The sequence below is a fragment of the Athene noctua genome, chromosome 2 (genome assembly GCF_965140245.1).
Source record: "Athene noctua chromosome 2, bAthNoc1.hap1.1, whole genome shotgun sequence".
NCBI lineage: Eukaryota > Metazoa > Chordata > Aves > Strigiformes > Strigidae > Athene > Athene noctua.
Window position 1 is genome coordinate 129195957 of NC_134038.1, and position 18426 is coordinate 129214382.

An 18426-nucleotide genomic window follows, 5' to 3' on the forward strand; every position below is an offset into this window, starting at 1 on the left:
GTGTTTAAGAGCTCTGTTTATGGGCAGTTCGATATCCCTGTTTCTTTCTTTGAACAGCTGTTTTGTATGAAATTAGAGAAGGAAAACCATTTTTTTTTAAACTGGTGTATGTCTGAAATTCAAATTGCTGAGCAACCTTTTACAGAAGTTCTGAATCTTTAGGTTACTGTCCTTTTACTGTTTTGCTTAGGAAAAAAATGCAGATTTTGATTGTATTCCAATCACCTTTTTTTTGTGCTTAAAGAAAATACTGATCTGCTTAAGAAAACCCAACAAAATAAAACACACCACCTCCCAAACCCAACCCCCCCCCCGCCAGATATCTAGGATCAAAATCCAGAAATATTTTGTGGCTAGTGAAGTAATTAATGAACATTTTCCAGTGGAGTAAATAAAAGTACACAAGGACTAAACAAGTATCTCCTGTGGTTTCTATTTACAAGAGCAAGACTACTTTGCAGGATCCTTAAATAATAAGAATTGAAATAGCTTTAGTGACTATTAAGGAGAGAAAATGTCTGCTGGCTGTGTAGGTTACCATATTTGTGTTTTCTTTTCTTGCATTGTTGATTGAAAATAACTAGAGTTAGGCTGTGCATCTCTGAATATATTACAGCATCTAAGTGAGAATTATGCTATTAATCTCATGGTCAAATTCTTGGAAGCTTTCTTAGTCATTAGGTATATGATCCTATTTTAGGGGTTTTTTGATTTCATTCAGTGCACATAATAAATAGATGACCATTTATTGCAGAGCTGTTCAGTATGCTCAGACACAGCTCTGATGGCAGAACTAGTAATTGTGTGTGTATATGTGTCTGTGCTTTCTCTTTTTTTTTCTCCTAATGGTACTGATCATTGTGCTGGTATAGTAGTCCATAAATGACTTATTTCACAATGAACTTTTAAGTCAGGTGTTGTTAATTCCAGTAGATAGTAGTCAGATAGTAGTCAGAGGGTTTAGAAGTCTGTAATTGAATTCCTTGAGCTGAAACACCTGTGGAGCATCTTCATTTTTTTTCCCCAGATCTGGATTTTTCTTAGGAGTGGGAGTAGACAAGTTAGAAATCCCAGCTCTCCCATATTGGGATGTTAGACCTTCTCAAAGTAAATATCACTTTGAATTTGACTTCAGGAAAGTAGTGTACTTCTTACTATGCTTGTTCTTGGAAATGGTGGAACTGTTTTTCTGTCAGCAACTTCAGACTGAAATACTTTAGGCTGCCAGAAGTAACACTTGAGAATGTCCGAATAGTCTGGTAATGTACAGTCTTGGCTATTTTACAAGCATAATTATTGGATTGTTGAAATAAACATCTCTTCCTCACTTGCTCTTGTTTAATGTATTACTTGGCCTGGTTTTAATTAGTGTTTAACACATTTTTTTTTTCCTTCCTTTACATAGGAACAATTGGATGTAGCACTCTCCAAAATATGCAAGAACTTTGATATCAGTCATTATACAAAGGTTCAGCAGGCTTACAGGCTGCTTGGAAAAACACAGGTTAGTAGTCATCTTCTGAGTGAAAGAACTGTGGTGTAACAACGTGAAACTCTGAGTACTGCAATGGAAGTATAGTTTCGTAATTGTTGTGGTTTAACCCTGGCTGGCAACTAAGAACCAGACAGCTGCTTGCTCACTCCCCTTTGATGGGATGGGCGAGAGAATCAGTAGAGTAAAAATGAGAACACTGGTGGGTTGAGATAAAGACAATTTAACAGGTAAAGCAAAAGCCACATGCACAAGCAAAGCAAAACAAGGAATCCATTCACCACTTCCCATTGACAGGTGGATGTTCAGCCATCTCCAGGAAAGTGGGGATCCATCATGCGTAACAGTCACTTGGGAAGACAAACACCATCGTTCTGAACTTCCCTCCTGCTTCCTTCTTCTTTCCACAGCTCATATGCTGAGCATGACATCATATGGTGTGGGATGTCCCTTTGGTCAGTTGGGGTCAGCTGTCCCAGCTGTGTCCCCTCCCAACTCCTATTGCACCCCCAGCCTGCTCACTGGTGGGGTGGGGTGAGGAGCAGAAAAGGCCTTGATGCTGTGCAAGCACTGCTCAGCAACAGCTAAAACATCCCTGTTCCTAGCACAAATCCAAAACACAGCCCCTAATGCTGATGAGTCATACAGAGTATAGAAAGGCTTTTATAGTACTTTTATAGTACTTTTTTAAATAGTACTTGTTAAAGGTAAACTGTGTATTACTGTAACATGTATCTTTTTGGACATGTAACAGTTCCATATTTCAGCTCTGTTTATAATGCTGTTTGCATTATTAATTATATTTGGGCATGTGAGTACTATTTTTTATAGCTAGGTCCATGTTACCAAGTTGTGCACAACCTACCCCTTGTGTGCATGTGTTCCCATTTTATATTGCACTCAAACCCGACAGGAATGAAGTTGTGAGATTTTTTTTTTTTTGGCAACAAAATATGACACAAGGCATGTCAAACCTGTACTGTGGACGTGTCCTAAAAGTTACACCTCTGTTTGCCTGTTTACATTTGCATAAATAGGAGTAGGTCTAAACTCTCCAATAGGATGTAGTTCTGTTGGTTCACTACCACTGAGGCTTGGATGGCTTCTTTGGGAAGGTGGTGAACCCATTGCCTTCTGACACAGATATGAAGTGTGGGAGCTAGTACCAAACTCCTGTGAAGTAACGGGTGGTAAGGAGATGAGAAAGTCTTGGAGGCACCTTTTTTTAGTGATCAGTGTTCATAACATGGCGAAGCTAAATATGGTGGTGCCAGTGTAGCAATGGTGGTTTTGCTTAGAGAAGAGATTCCTCCAGAAAGCTTTAGTTGCTAAAGACCACGTCTAAGTACCTGTCCCCAATGAAGACGGCACAAGAACCCCATTTGCTTTTCATTACACTTGGATTTTTTTAATGTTGTTTACCGGTATTCACAAGTGTTATCTGACATTAGAATGCCTTTTTTGGCTTTGTTTTTAAATTTTTGTTTGGTCTTTATTTCTTTCTAATTAGAACCTGTCTAGCAAAGTTGGATTCTTCTTCCGTGGCTTGATGGTGATAACAGTGTAGGTCTGCAATAGGATAGAAACTGATTTCTCTTCCCATACTTTGACAATGTGCAGAATTACTGGAGTGCGTAAAGACTGCAGTTGAAAATCAGGGGAGAAGATTAATTCAACTTTTCCTTTGTTACTGCATTGTATGCAATTTCTTTACTGAACAAAAGTAGGTATAATGTATTCAGTGCTCCGAAGTCTGGTGCTTGATATGTTGAGAAAGGCAGATTTTTTTTTTTTTGTTGGAGAGGAATGATGTTTCTGAACAAAACAAGTGTGCTGCATGGTTTTGTTACTGCACGGTTTTGCCTGATCTGTTCTCATGATAGTGACTTGTTTCTGACATTCCTTTTATTACTATTGAAGTGTATATTTTGAACTTGTCCTGAAAATAATTTAGTTGCATCATTATTGAAGTATCTCCCATTTTGACTCCTTGTTAGACAAAATAAGAACCTTTAGTGTCTTCAGTATTTTTCATGTTTTTATTTGTCATTCTGTCGTCTTTGACTAATTCAAGTTAGGACTAGCTGCAGAAGATTGGTTATTTGCAATAGGATTGAAGCAGAATTACTTGTTTATTTCTTAGGTGTGTGATTGAGTTCTCAGTTCTTGTCAGTAGCTAAGAATTTCAAATAGCAAGTAGTGAAACTGAACATTTTCAAATCTGCAGGATCTGATAGCTTCATTCTGGCATATCAAATAATTTTTTAATTAATGCATATAACATATAGCATATCTTGAAACAGTGGGAAAATTAAGTTACTGAAATGGACTAATGTTATTATTACTGTAATTATTAATGTAAATATACCGTTTATTAATGAATGATCAATAGGATAACTTGGGAAACAGCCTGACCTGAAACTTGGGCATGATTATGTCAAAACTTACACGTTATATAGTCATTAGTGATTAGTACATGCACTGACATTTGTTTTTCTGGGAAAAGTGAGGTTTTTTAGACAAATGTAAGGGGTTTTCTTTATTGCAAATAGGGTTTTTGTGAGAAATTTATTGATATGATGTGCATGCCTTTCTGTAACATTCAATCCCACTTTATATTCTTCAAGGAGGAACTCAGTTTGGGCAAGTGGATGGATTGAAGACTTTGTAATTGTGGTTTTAGCTTTATTAATTGCAAAGGAAATATTTTTATTTTTGTTGGAAGTGTTTCCAGTGGGAAAAATAACACTGATCTCAACTGATTTCTTTTTAACATATTTATCCATCAATGATTGGGAGGGTAAACGAATGAATAAATTCTATAATTAAATATATTATATACACATAAAACTAAGATTTACTAATGATAATGTCAAAAAAACCTGGTGAGTTATAGAGGGAGGATGGCAGGGGAAAGTGGTTTTACTGGTAATACCTGAACTCTTCTATGTCAGTGTTTTCTAATATTGCCACGTCCTATGTTAGATATTTTTGAGACAAAAATTGGAGGCTATGCTTACAATCTCCTGTGTTCAGCACTGAAAAAGACTTATATTAAAAGATGATGACATATGACAAATTGAATTTTACCACTTGATTTTATGTTATTCCTTTTCTTTCAGACAGCAATGGATCAGTTACATATGCACTTCACTCAAGCCATTCACAACACTGTGTTTCAAGTAGTCCTTGGATATGTGGAGCTGTGTGCAGGAAACACAGACACCAAGTTTCAGAAGTTACAGTACAAAGACCTCTGTACAGTATGTAACTCTTGCATATATGTATATTTTTTTAATCTGAATTTTCCCACTGTTGTAAGTGTACGTTATGTAAGTGGGGGACTCAGTTATTAAAATAACCCTGCAGCTACTATAATTTCTTAACACAACTCATAGGCTGATTGAGAAGTTGGTTATTCACAGCTTAATGCTGATTTTGGTTGCACTAAATCTTAACACTTTAGAGTTAGTGTACACACCATCTGAATAAATGTAAGAAGTAAATCGTAGGATACAAACAGGAGACTAGCATTTCAAACCTCCCATGTCTTCAGTGTAATATGCTTGTTACTGGAATCACTGTTAGCATTGAACTTTATTCCAGTGCATTTAGGCAGTATTCACAATTTCTATAATACAGCATTTCTATAATACTGCATTTCAGTAAGGATTCTTGTAAAGATACTAATTAGAGTCTTCCCATTACTCCTAACTATCAGATTTATTGCACTTTTGGTATCAAGATAAGGGACAGTGGTAATACTGAGATGCAAAAACCTGATGATAGGCAGCTCATGGACTGGGAATTAACATGCATTTTCCTCTAGTATAGATTTTAGATTCAGTTCCTTGCATATGTATGTTTTATTTAATTATTTTAAAACGTTGTTAGAATGAATTACTGTATTTTCAGTAGTAGTTTTAGTTCACTCTAATTCTTTCACTTGTGATTTTACTGTTACACTCTCAGAAATTCTCTTAAGATTCACTTGTAGGGAGGGAGAGTGTGAGATATTTTAGGTAAACATTGATTTAAAATTTGAAATTCTGTTTCTATCTTGATTGTTCTTTAGGACATTTGTTTGTCACAGGCTAAGCCCTCATTGTACTTCATCACCTCAAGGACCCACCAATTATTAGTGGGTTGCAGTTTATTAAACCAAAGTACAATCACAAGGAGCTTAAAGGTCATATTCTGATCCATTTTCTGCTCTTTCACTTCTAAGATCTTCTGGGATCATGTAGCTTCAACTACTAAACACATCTACACTGAAAACAATTTCATTTTAAAGAGGTCCCTGTTTGACTTAAAAGGCTTATGTAATCTAAGAGCTTTGTATGAGTGAAAGTGGATTATGAGAAATTAATTTATTTGGAGTAATTGACATAAGTATTAATGAACAGAATGAGTAAGGTTCCAGATAGGTTGTATTTGCACTTCAGTGAAATAAATTCTAGTTCAAGAAACCCAGCAAACCCTATCTCTGTTCAGTGGACTACAGCCCATTCATATTTCTGCTTTAAGTCTTCAGAAGATGGTTTTAATTTCTTACTTTCTAATGCACTTTTCTTCTGATTTTCTTTTGTTTTATAATTCATATATGCCCTTCAATTTATTTCTAATTTTTTGCTAATGCTCATTTATTTACACTTACAAACAGTAACACTAAGTTCCTTCTGACATCTTCTAAAATACAGATTGTGTGCTGTGTTGATCCTTACCCTTTACAGTGCAGATGGATCTCTCAGATCACTGGAAATACCACATTTTGTAATACACAGAAAGAGAGTGGATTCAACTGCTTGGTTACAAAATTATTACCTCGTTATTTCTATTTGGTTTTCCTCAGCAAAACCTTCATGAGGTGCTGCTTTAGTCATGTGAGCCTGCTGGAATCTGGCAGTCTGTAAAAAGGCAGGTACTCAAACTTTGGGACTATAACGTACTATGAATACTGTTGTAATTTCATTGAAATTTACTGACTTTTAAAAAAAAATTATTTTTATTTTTCATTACTCTCTTTGTAATAATTAGGTATTTAGGGACAGACTGCAGATGGGAAATTTTGTTCTCTGTTACAAACCATGCTGTTCAGAGTTGGTTGTTAATTGTTACAGCGCATTTGTGAAATCGGAGCGCTGAATAAGCTGGACTATCAACAATTCAATTTCTAATTTCCTGTACAAAAAAACCACCAACAGATTTTCAGCTCTTGCATTCAGTGTTTGGGGAATAAATTGTTTAAGACTGAAATATGATCCTTCTTTCTCCCTGTCTAGTTCCAGTGAGAACCCTCTTCAATCTGTCTACACTGTTAAGCCAGGATGCTGTTGACGTATAAGTGGAAATGGCCTCCTTTAATTAAACAATGGAAGTCATATAAAGTTAAAGTCTTCCTTTTGGGGCAGGTCTTCCATTGTGTGTTTCTAAAAGTCTTTCTAAATGAACTCATTTAGCTCATTTCCATTTTACATGGGTAGTAGGGGGGGGACTATAGTGGGTTTTTTCTTTGTTTCAATTTCTTGTTTGTTTCTTTTCTGAAAGTCAGATACTGGATTTTATAGTTATGTGGATTTTTTAAAAAGAATAATGTTTTTAGTAATTCTTAGGCACTTATGTAACTTAGGTGCCTGTGCACTCTGAGTCACTGTTTCCTTGTTGAGCATTTCTTTTCCTAGTGATATGCCATGCTTTATCTCTTACATCCTTTCTCCTCTGGATACTGATGGAACAGGGGAGACTTCAGCTGCTACATCTTCAAGTTTTAATTGTCTTTATTCTAGCATACATTCAAAGAAATTTGATTGTTTATTTCCTTAGTCTAAATGGAATTATCTTGGTATTTAGTAAGTGATCTTTTCTTCCTGGCCACCTGGAAGCCAATATACCTTCAAGTATTGTGATCTGCACAATGAAAGTTTAGATTTTATAGCTACTAAAAGCCCTGAAATACAATATGAGTCACATTGCCTGATGAGTTGGCAGAGAAAATTGCTAAACAGCTGTCAATGTCAGGACAATGTACTGTTTAAATGATAAATTTATTCACACTGTTTTGTTCCATTGTTAGCAAAGGTCTATATATGTGAGATTAAAGTGTCTTGATAATGCAGTCACTAATGTATATCAACTCTGAAAGGTGTTTTAGGAAAAAAAAACAGTGTTCTCAGTTGTTACTTTTTTTATGTATCACGAGCTTGACTTTTTCTTTTTTTATTGATGTGTGTAGGAAACCTAATTTATATCCTTGAGGCAATTCTGGTTTCATAGGGAACAGAACCAAAATAATAATCCATTTAATAAAACTCAAGCAAATTGAAAAGACATAGTGATTAATATGAGGCCTCCAGGTACTCTTGCTAGTGACATCTATTAATGCTGAAGAACAGTTTTTGTGAGTCCTTCATCGTAAGCAGGGCATAGGAGAATATGGCTTGGGTGGTATGTGCTACTGCCAGAAGCATTATTTAAGTTTAGGAGGCAAGAGAACACAATTAAATAGAAAACAGAGACATGCAGTGTAGGTACTTTTTTTTAACCTGAAAGCTGTAAAATAGGTGGGGTGTAAGTGATGCATCTGCATTTGCAAAAAAGTCTGTCCAATCTAATTGTTTATTTTACAACAAACATAATATTCAAGCTTAAATTTTTTTTTGCAATTCGTTGCTCAGGGAGGACACTTGGTGTTTAGAAAGCTACAGTTACATCAGTGGATGAGAATGAAGTTCAGAGGGAATTGATTGCTTTGGTTAAGGTTTTGCTCTCTATAGAATCCATGGTTGATTATTTTGGTGGCTATGTTGACGTCACTGTTGCAGAAGCTGTTACTGTATTTGGAGAGTCTTGTAACTGTAATGCCAAAGCTTTTATATCATCTTAGTTTTACAATTTTTGGGTTACCATGCAGTAGCCACATGGTAAAAGCTAACTAGCCTTGTGGAAATCAGCTGTGGACACTGAAGTAGCAATGGGAAAGTATGGACTGTTTTCTACAACAGAGTTAGTTTGAAGTGCTAATTTCCACACTTCTCTGAGAACCTTTAAAGAACAATGCTAATTGAAATCACATTTGTGCAGCTGAACTTTGCCCTTGTTATTAAGCTGTGAGACTGCTTCTTCACAGCAAGTGAGACAAGGGTGACTTATCATTGTCGCACAGATAAGCAATATATTTTAGAGTCTTTTCTTAACCCAGCAAGACCCTTTCTCAAATTCATCCCTTACCTGACAATTTCATTTTAGGTATTTATACTGCATATATCGCTGATAAAATTGATACTCAGAATCACAGAATCAGCTAGGTTGGAAAGGACCTTGAAGATCATCCAGTCCAACCATTAACCTAGCACTGACAGTTCCCAACTATACCATATCCCTCAGTGCTATGTCGAACCAACTCTTAAACACCTCCAGGGATGGGGACTCCACCACCTCCCTGGGCAGCCCATTCTAACACCTAACAACCTGTTCTGTAAAAAAAAAATGCTTCCTAATATCCAGTCTAAACCTTCCCTGGTGCAACTTGAGGCCATTCCCTCTTGTCCCATCACTTATTACTTGGTTAAAGAGACTCATCCCCAGCTCTCTGCACCCTCCTTTCAGGCAGCTGTAGAGGGCGATGAGGTCTCCCCTCAGCCTCCTCTTCTCCAGACTAAACACTCCCAGTTCCCTCAGCCGCTCCCCGTACGACCTGTGCTCCAGAGCCTGCACCAGCTCCGTTGCCCTTCTCTGGACACGCTCGAGTCATTCAATGTCCTTTTTGGAGTGAGGGGCCCAAAACTGAACACAGGAATCGAGGTGCGGCCTCACCAGTGCTGAGTACAGGGGTAAGATCCCTTCCCTGTCCCTGCTGGCCACGCTATTGCTGATACAAGCCAGGATGCCATTGGCCTTCTTGGCCATGTGGGCACACTACTGGCTCCTGTTCAGCCGGCTGTCAATCAGCATGCCCAGGTCCCTCTCTGACTGGCAGCTCTCCAGCCACTCCTCCCCAAGCCTGTAGCGCTGCTGGGGGTTGTTGTGGCCCAAGGGCAGCCCCCGGCATTTGGCCTTATGGAAACTCCTCCAGTTGGCCTCAGCCCATGGCTCCAGCCTGTCCAGGTCTCTCTGCAGAGCCTCCCTACCCTCGAGCAGATCAACACTCCCACCCAACCTGGTGTCATCTGCAAACTGACTGAGGGTGCACTCGATCCCCTTGTCTAGATCATCAATGAAGATGTTAAACAGGAGTGGCCCCAAAACCGAGCCCCGGGGGACACCACTCGTGACCGGCCGCCAACTGGATTTAACTCCATTCACCACAACTCTCTGGGCCTGGCCATCCAGCCAGATTTTACCCAGCAAAGCGTGTGCCCAACGAAGCCACAAGCAGCCAGTTTCACCAGGAGAATACTGTGGGAAACAGTGTCAAAGGTCTTACTAAAGTCAAGGTAGAGAACACGCACAGCCTTTCCCTCATCCAATAAGCAGGTCACCCTGTCGTAGAAGGAGATCAGGTTTGTCAAGCAGGACCTGCCTTTCATAAACCCACGCTGACTGGGCCTGAGCATCTGGTTGTCCCTCATGTGTTGTGTGATGGCACTCAGGATGAGCTGCTCCATCAGCTTCCCAGGCACTGAAGTCAAGCTGAGAGTAATTGTATTTAATTATTGTACTTATGGAATGTAATTACCCAGATCATCCATGTGACCCTTCTTATATATGGGCATCACACTGGCCAATTTCCAATCTGTCGGGACCTCCCCAGTCAGGCAGGACTGCTGGTAAATGATGGAAAGCGGCTTGGCGAGCACCCCAGCCAGCTCCTTCAGCACCCTCGGGTGTATCCCATCTGGTCCCATAGACCTGTGTGTGTCTGTGTGATGCAGCAGGTCACTGACTGTCTCCTCCTGGAATGTGGGGGGGTTGTTCTCCCAGTCTCTGTCTTCTGGCTGAGGAGGCTGGGTTCTCTCAGTACAACTAGTCTTGTTATTAAAGACTGAGGTAAAGAAGGCATTACTTTTCACCTGATTAATATCTTAAATCACAACTGGCTCTTTGAAGCAGGGTGGATCAGGGAGATAGGACAGCTGCCTCCTAAGTTTGTTTTCAAACTACTTTATACATCATTCAGTCCAATGGGGCACCAGCCAGGATGGCTTCTCTGTACTACTGAAGTACAAGTATCTGTATCATTGAACTAACGCAGTGTCTGCATGTCATAGGACTGGCTGCATCCCTCTTTGATAGTGAGATGTGCTGGCCATTAGACAATATGGCTTTACTTCTGCATCTACTTTGCAGTTCCATAAGTACAAGAGGTGGTTAATATATGGATCAGTTGCGGGGGAGGGCGGGGTGGGGAAGGACTACAAAATAAACTTTGCATTTTGAGATAACATTTGGCATGCCCATAAAATTGGGCATTCCTCAGCTCTTAAAAAATTTTGAAAAGGAAATGGGTATACATAATGCACCTCAGCTGTATGAATGTGGAGGTTTTTGTATGATTCGTTTTGCCTCTGAAAAAAACGAACACAGTTGTTAAGTTTCACAATATTCTTTTGTTTTTCTGTAGCATATTACATCAGACAGCTACATTCCATGCCTTGCTGATCTCTGCAAAGCCCTCTGGGAAGTCATGCTCAGTTACTACCGAACAATGCAGTGGCATGAGAACCATGACCAAGATGAGGCAGCAGCTGTGTCTTCTGGTAAGAAACTGTTCTAGAAACAAATCTTATGATATTTGGAAATAACTTTGCTTGTCCTCAAGTTGCTAATTTGTGTGTTGGTACCTTTGTGGTCTTGACTATGTGCCTTCAGCATTATTGCTTATAGTGCTCAGTAAGGATTTAAATACTCACTGGATTTTTGTAGTCTTCAGTATAAGATTGATTTTTAAAATGAATATGTGTATTTGCCATTATTACAGATGTAAACAGTTTTATTAAGAGTGTTTTTTGTTGAGTTGGAAGTCAGCTGTGGTAACTACAAAATCTGAGCATTTTTCCCTTCAGTGGGAAATTTCAGATTTTTTGACCAGTGTTCAAATTTTCACTGTATATTACGCTTAGTAGATTGGGATACTAAACTGTGTACTAGAAAAGGTGACTGAAACAACAGGGAAAGAATCTGTTGTAAATCTGTCACTGATTTTTCAGGAAATCCAGTTTTCTGAATGTTGTATGTCATCTCTACTGGTGAATCATATGTTCACAACTTCCTTGATATCCTTACAGGAAAAAAACCCCATTTAATCTTAAAGTATAACTTTGATTTTCTTTTATTGTTGTTCTAGTTTGTGTTTTTAGGACCGAAGCACAAAACCTTAGTCTGCTGTCTAAGTCTTCCTAAGTATATTTTGCTTCATGTATTCTAAATGAATATAAGATGTTTGAAGACAGACTATTTCCCCACTAACCTACAATGCTTGTGTTTGGCAGAGAGCAGAGTATGAAATTTATGGTATTAAGATTTATGCAAAACTCCTTTTATTTGAATCAGATAGGTTTGCTATTTTCTTACTTTCAGGAGGCTCTGTCGAAGGACAAGGACTGTAGGATTCCTGCTAATTTATTCCTCCTTGCCTGATTTGCAAAAAAACTTGTATCCGTTATGTTAGATGATTAGAAGAAAGGGAAAAATATTCAAAATAGAAGAACAGATCTTGGAACGCTATGCTTCTTACAAGTATTTGACATCGAACATTTCTTTCAAAAGTCAGATTTGTTACAAATTTTAAGTCTTAAAAAGAATGAAATTTATCCTAATTAACATTTTCAAATTTGAATTAAGAAGACAAACTGATGAATGTATTTTCTTTGGCGTATCCTTCCTATGTTGTGTGGAATCTTAAAAAAGAAAAAAAGAATTTGTTGAAACTCTTCTCAGATTACAGTTTTTATAAGTATATCAGAATTAAAATCAAAGTTGAAGTATTTAATTTTGAGGTGCATCGTGAAGAAAGATTTTGAAGTTTTGACTGAATTGCCCATTCTCAATAATATGTACTTTGAAATTTAAAATAACTTCAGATAATTAAGTTTCCTTCTCTTGTTTTCATTTTGTTGTGATCTTTGCATGTGTAAAATAAAGCAGGTGTCATAAAGAGTTTATTGCATGCAAACATTATCACAGTAGACTTCTTGCTCAGCTCCAGACAATAATTTTAAAAATAGTTCCCCTTAGTGTGGTTACTTGTGATATCCTGAAGAAAGAAAATAATTAGCACTGCAGAACCTTTTAAAGGGACCATTAAGCATAATAAAAGTGGTATATTCAGTCACATGAGTAATTCAAATGCATTGCTTTTTAAATGCATGCCAGAGTGATTTGTTATGTTTACTCCTAATCCACTAAATCTTCTCTCACTCAGTTTTTAAGTTTCTGTAGAAGTGATGGTTTAGCAGTAATGTGTAACTAGAATGTATTTCAGCTACTGAATCACTTTTTAAAATACCTCAGCAATGATAAAGCACACAAAAGGGAATTTTACATCTATAACTTAATTTCAGAGGGAATATCTAAATATCTAACAAATGTCTATTTTCTCTAAAAGTTATTGCTTATCCTGTCGTAATTATTAAACCTGTACATCGAAGTCTCATTCCATATTTATTGATTTAATAGCTGTGATATGTGCTAAAGCCAAAGAGTAAAATTCCTACAGAAAGGATGGGTGTGTCAGAAGAAACCATGGAGGCAGTTCAGGAGATGATGCTACAAGTGTTCCCTACCCCATAGACTGGAGCAATAGAGGGAACAGTCTTAACTGTTGTATGTGTGTCTGGCTTTTATCATTCTGAGAACTCAAGGCTGTCTTAGAATTTTTCTCTCCTTGTGTCAGTTAATGCCACCAGTCTTACAAAGTACATTAAATGGGTCAAGGGACTCTTGATCTTGGGGCACAAACCCAGCTATAGAAGTGAGGAGCTGGATTTAGAAGACATGAATTATATAGCTCTTTCTAATTTAATAGTGAAGCTTATCCAAAAGAATGCCTTCATGGATTATGGAAATGAGGTTGTGCTTCATCTAGATCCTGTGTCTTGTATTTGTTATTATTAATACCTGCTACAGATGTTAAAATGTTCTTTGCATGTCTTGTAAATAGTTGCCCTCCTGCATTTCTGAGGAAAGAGGTGTGTCTGCTTCATATCATTAAATATTCTGCTTATTTGTGTTCTGAAAATTTGTCTAGTTTGAGACCAAAGACCAAAATGGAATAGAAAATACTTCCACAAGAGGATTTTTTTTTTTGTTTGAAATGTTTATAACAGAGACTCTTTGAGACTGAGGCTTTTCTATTTTTTTTCCCTAGAATTGAGTTCAGAATTTACAGTTGTTCTTTCAGATATAGTGTGGACTGGTCTTTGGAGGTTACTTTAAGATCAATTAAAAAAAAAACCCTTACTTGAAATAAACTAAATAGAAGCATAATTATTTCTAGATATAAATGCAGTCCTAAAAAATTTTAAAGTCTAGGACATATTTTAGTACCTTTCATGAAATGGGAAAGACTAAAGACATTTAGTTTGCTGAAGTGTCATAATGGTAGCAGTAGATCATAGTGAAATATATGGTATTAATAGTTGTGTGAATCATCAATAATAACACAACTAATTGCTCTAATATGCTATTGGAAAGACAGAATTAAGTGTTCATATGCAGGACTTGTTTAATCATACTAGGTAAAATTAGTGAATGAAAAGTATCAACTCCATAGCATGAAATGAGTTCTAAATTACATTTAACTGCCACTTAGTCTGTGATTTTGTTTTTCATGTAGTAAACAGCAAATTGCTGAGATACAGGTTTTCATTCCTGAAAATATACTGCTTATTGGAAAGTTCCATTGCACTGTTGGTCCTGGTCAAAGCATTGTTTTTGTCTGTAGTGTAGAATCAAAGAAAAAAAAGAGTTTTAAAGGGACCTGTGCAGGTCATTTTGTCTTCCCTGCTCAAAGCAAAGTGAACTTAAAAGTTGCATTGTTTTGTGCGAGGCCCTGTCTGACTCAGCTTGATTTTCACATACCATAAAATTTACTGTGATGTTGATTTAATTCACATGTATTCCTAAGACACTAATTTAACAGAACAACTGAAACTGAGCAGTAAAATAATCACTATAGCATTTAAACTCCTGGTTTCACAAAGGTAATCCTAGTGGTCAAAGATGGTAACAACTGTAATACCTGTAATAGATTCAATGAAAAGCAAGAAGAAAATGATGTAAGATGTAAATTTAATTTCAACCATTTTAATTTTCAAAACATTCAATTTATAACACTGCATAAATTCTGTGCAAGACCTGCTTGGTATTCAAAGAATGAAGCTAGAGGACAGTGATTTTATTTCCCACCTCCCCCTCTGTCTATCAAGGATTAAACCAAACCCTTTTGTTATGACTGAAAGCTGTCTTTACAAATTTTGGAGAAATATTGAGAAACCTGAAAAAATACTGTATTTAAATCAGGCATTTAGAAGAATTAACTCTTGGATGCTTCTGATTCTTATTTTTATGTGAAACTGAATATTTGTGTATTCTGCTACCTGTTCCACTTTTTTTAAGGCAAAAAGTGTAAATGTTTATGAACCGTTGTGCAATCCTTGATTTTCAAGGAAATTATCCTAAATTCATACACTTGCATGTGTGAAATCTGCGGCAGTACAGTTCATTAAACGGCTGGAAACAAGACCTCTTAGCATGACTGGCTGTAAACTGGGAGCACCATGGGATTGCCAGAGAGAATATTGTGTGGATTTTTATTGAAACACAGCATACATATGACTCTGTACAACCATTCCTTCAGAAATGACAGTTCGTGAGGACAATGTCTATGGCCTTAATCTTGAGAACAGGTCAAAGATACTGACCTGTTTAGGCTTGGCTTCACTCTGCAGAAGTACAGAAGAGAGGAGGTTGCAGAAACTTCTAAAGAGCATGCTCTTACTAAGATAGCTGGTGTTGTTTACTCTTATAGTCAGAGAAAGGATAAATCTGCTTAGTGTTTCTCTAGTTGTGTTATTATTTTGGTTTGTATTTTGTTTAATCTTCCATGATAAATCACTTTTGAAAATGCATTTGTCAGAATTATTACTTTCAGGAGAAGAGGAGCATATTTAGGTACAGTTACTAAATAATAATTTACTTATAGAATGGCTAATATTTGTTTTACCTTTTTTTCTTTCATAAAGAAAATTTTCTTTGAGTGCTCTGCTGTTGTGGTAAGGTATTAGCTGTCTTTTTCTACCTGCCAAGCCACAGAAATGCGGCGTTCAGATCACAGCTAACCCTTGCAGGAGGTTAAAACCTTTGCGGGAACAAAAGCACAAACGCCAATATGGTGGTTGCTATTTGCTCAATTTATTAACTACGCAATTGCTTTATATACGCCTTTCTGTACGTCACGAGATCTTTAGTTCCCTGTTCTTTCCATACATCGCAAGATCTTTCACGCACCTCTATTCTTCCCGTACATTGTGAGATCTTCTGAGCACCTCTCCCTACACTCTGCGACAGTAGATACGAGTATGGAATTATGTTTGAGTCTTGTTTTCACATCAAGAAGCCTTTTATCATCTTATTTTGATTAATTAGGGTAAATTCTCAGCCAACCTGTAAAAGCAGTGTCAATTACTTTAAACAGGAAAGAGTCGAACACAACTTTGCAGCCTGAGAAGAAAGGAATATCTATCCTAATATAAGCCCAAATTCCAGGATGTATTTTATTATGTTTTTAATTGTGAGGAGGAGTTACTCAGTTCAAAGTACCAGAGCTTTTATATTCTAGCTGCATATAGTATTGCACTGATTCTGTATTCTTGAGGTCTAGCCTCATGGGCAGACTAATTTTAATTTAACTAGCTTGAAGATTTTTCTTGGTAGTGTTGATATGTTCATAATCCCTAGTTTGCAGATGAAGCTCCCTCAGTGTTTGATGAAGTTCATAATTTAATAACGTGTCCAGACACACCAAATTAGCTCCACTTGAAAGAAATTAAGCAAAGCCAGCATCTTTCTCAATAACCGTATTCCCACATTTGCTTGATTTAAATGGAGCTACAGGTGTTGAAGGCTTCATATTTTTTTTGTTTCTGTTATGCTTCTATATTATATAAGCATTCATATAACAGGTAAAATATATAGTCCAGCAGGCTTTAAAAAAAATAAAAATCCATCTTTCAAGGACACAGTCTAAGTCAAGGATGTTAGACATGCCCTAGTCTTGTTAGATATGTCCTGTTCTCCAGGTAGGCCCAAATTAGTCCTTCCCACAATATCATGAGGAACTTTCTTTCTTTCCCCACCTCTGGTTTCCTCTCTGGGTTCCTGTAGGATTTGGACTTTGTGCTGCGTGTTCCTGTGGAGACTAGGCGACGGGGATGAGACTGCCTGATGCACGTACAAAATGATAGCTTGGGGCTAGGTGGAGGTTTTTGAGAGAAAATGCTGGAACCTGGAGAAAGAAATGGCTTTGAGCCGGGAGCCTGTGCATGGAGGTAGAGAGGTGAGACTAGCTGGACTAGGAACAAGGGAGTGAATAGTCTTCTCAAGTACTGAAAATTAGTTGGAGGTTTCAGATAAGATGGAAAGACAGGTCAGAGCTGCATGGCAGTGCTGGGTGCTGTGGCAATCTTAATTCTTCTGTGTTGCAACCTCTTAAATGATGGGGTAGAAGGAGGGCTGTATGCTGTGTAATATTCCAGTATAATATTTTATGTGAATTTTTATCTTTTGTGTCAAATCACTAAATGGTTTGGGCTTTAAAGGACATGCATAGGTTTTTTTCCTTGTCAGGAACAATGGAGTTTTCTTATTATGGGAAAACTTTTTATGTACAGTCTGGCTAAGACAGAGGTTTCCTGTGGTCAGTCATAGGGTGTGAAGCGAACTGCATGACACTGAGCCATCACAGAATGCAAACATAACCAAACTGTATGCTCACAAACTACATATAAAGTATTGCCTTCTCTTTTTTAAGATGGAAATGAAATATATTTCCTCCATGGAGAGAGAGAACACCACATACAAGAGAAGTCTACCTTGCATTACAGTGCCTTTTTGGAAAGTGATCCAGTGCTGTGGGAATGAAGGTTTTAGAATTAAACTAATTTTGAAGAAATTAAAGACACCTGATTATATGATTGACATTATTTCATGCATAAGAATAGATTAGTATGAGATGGGGGAAAAAAGGAAAGAGCATGCTATATTGTTTGGATGGTTCATGGGAGAAGTTTCAGTATTTTTCCTCAGAGTTGCAGACAGATTTGCTGTGGCAGAAAGTTTAAAATCTTGTTTCTGAAATCTTTAAGTTCATGGTTCTTGTCTACAAAGCTAGAATATATTAAGGAATCTGGTTGTAGAGGATAAGTAGTGCTCACTTCAACTTTATCTTTTTTACTTGAAATATTAGTGTTTGTTACTCTCATCTTTTTTGATGTTTATTTAATGAGATATCTTGGTACATAATGGCAATCAGAAGCTCTCCTGGTCTATATTAGCATATAATATTTATAAGTGCTTTATTAATTTCCTTTCAAAAGTTTAGAGCAATGGAGCTCTCCTGGAGTTTACATAATGGATAATATGGTAATGGCTAAGGCAGAAGTCTCATTATGAGTACAAAACTAGGATACATTTCAAGACTTTTGGGAATATCTACAGTACCTTTCACCTTCAGTTTCAGATGGCAGCAATGTGATTGGAACTGAGGAGAACAGTTTTGACCGCAGCTATGTAAAAAAGAAATTGGAACATGGGCTTTCACGAATATGGCAGGTATGGTTTTTCGATTTTATTTTTTTCCTAAATATTTATCCATTCCCTTCTCAGTATTAATTACAGCTATATTTATACCAATCATCTTAAAGGAATCTCTCCAGGGATTTTTTAAAAATATTTTTTTTTTAAACAGATTTGGTTTGAGCTAAATATATCAAAACCAT

The 18426-nt window shown here is 37.1% G+C and overlaps 1 protein-coding gene across 2 annotated transcripts in view; it reads left to right on the forward strand.

The window, feature by feature from the left end:
- The window catches only part of VPS50 (VPS50 subunit of EARP/GARPII complex), a 99252-nt gene that overhangs the window by 28309 nt on the left and 52517 nt on the right, over positions 1 to 18426 (forward strand). For both annotated transcript variants that reach the window (XM_074897994.1, XM_074897995.1), the window contains 4 exons: positions 1406 to 1504; positions 4615 to 4755; positions 11052 to 11187; positions 18162 to 18259. In XM_074897994.1, coding sequence (XP_074754095.1) covers positions 1406 to 1504; positions 4615 to 4755; positions 11052 to 11187; positions 18162 to 18259 — 474 coding nt within the window. The remainder of the gene's footprint in view (positions 1 to 1405; positions 1505 to 4614; positions 4756 to 11051; positions 11188 to 18161; positions 18260 to 18426) is intronic.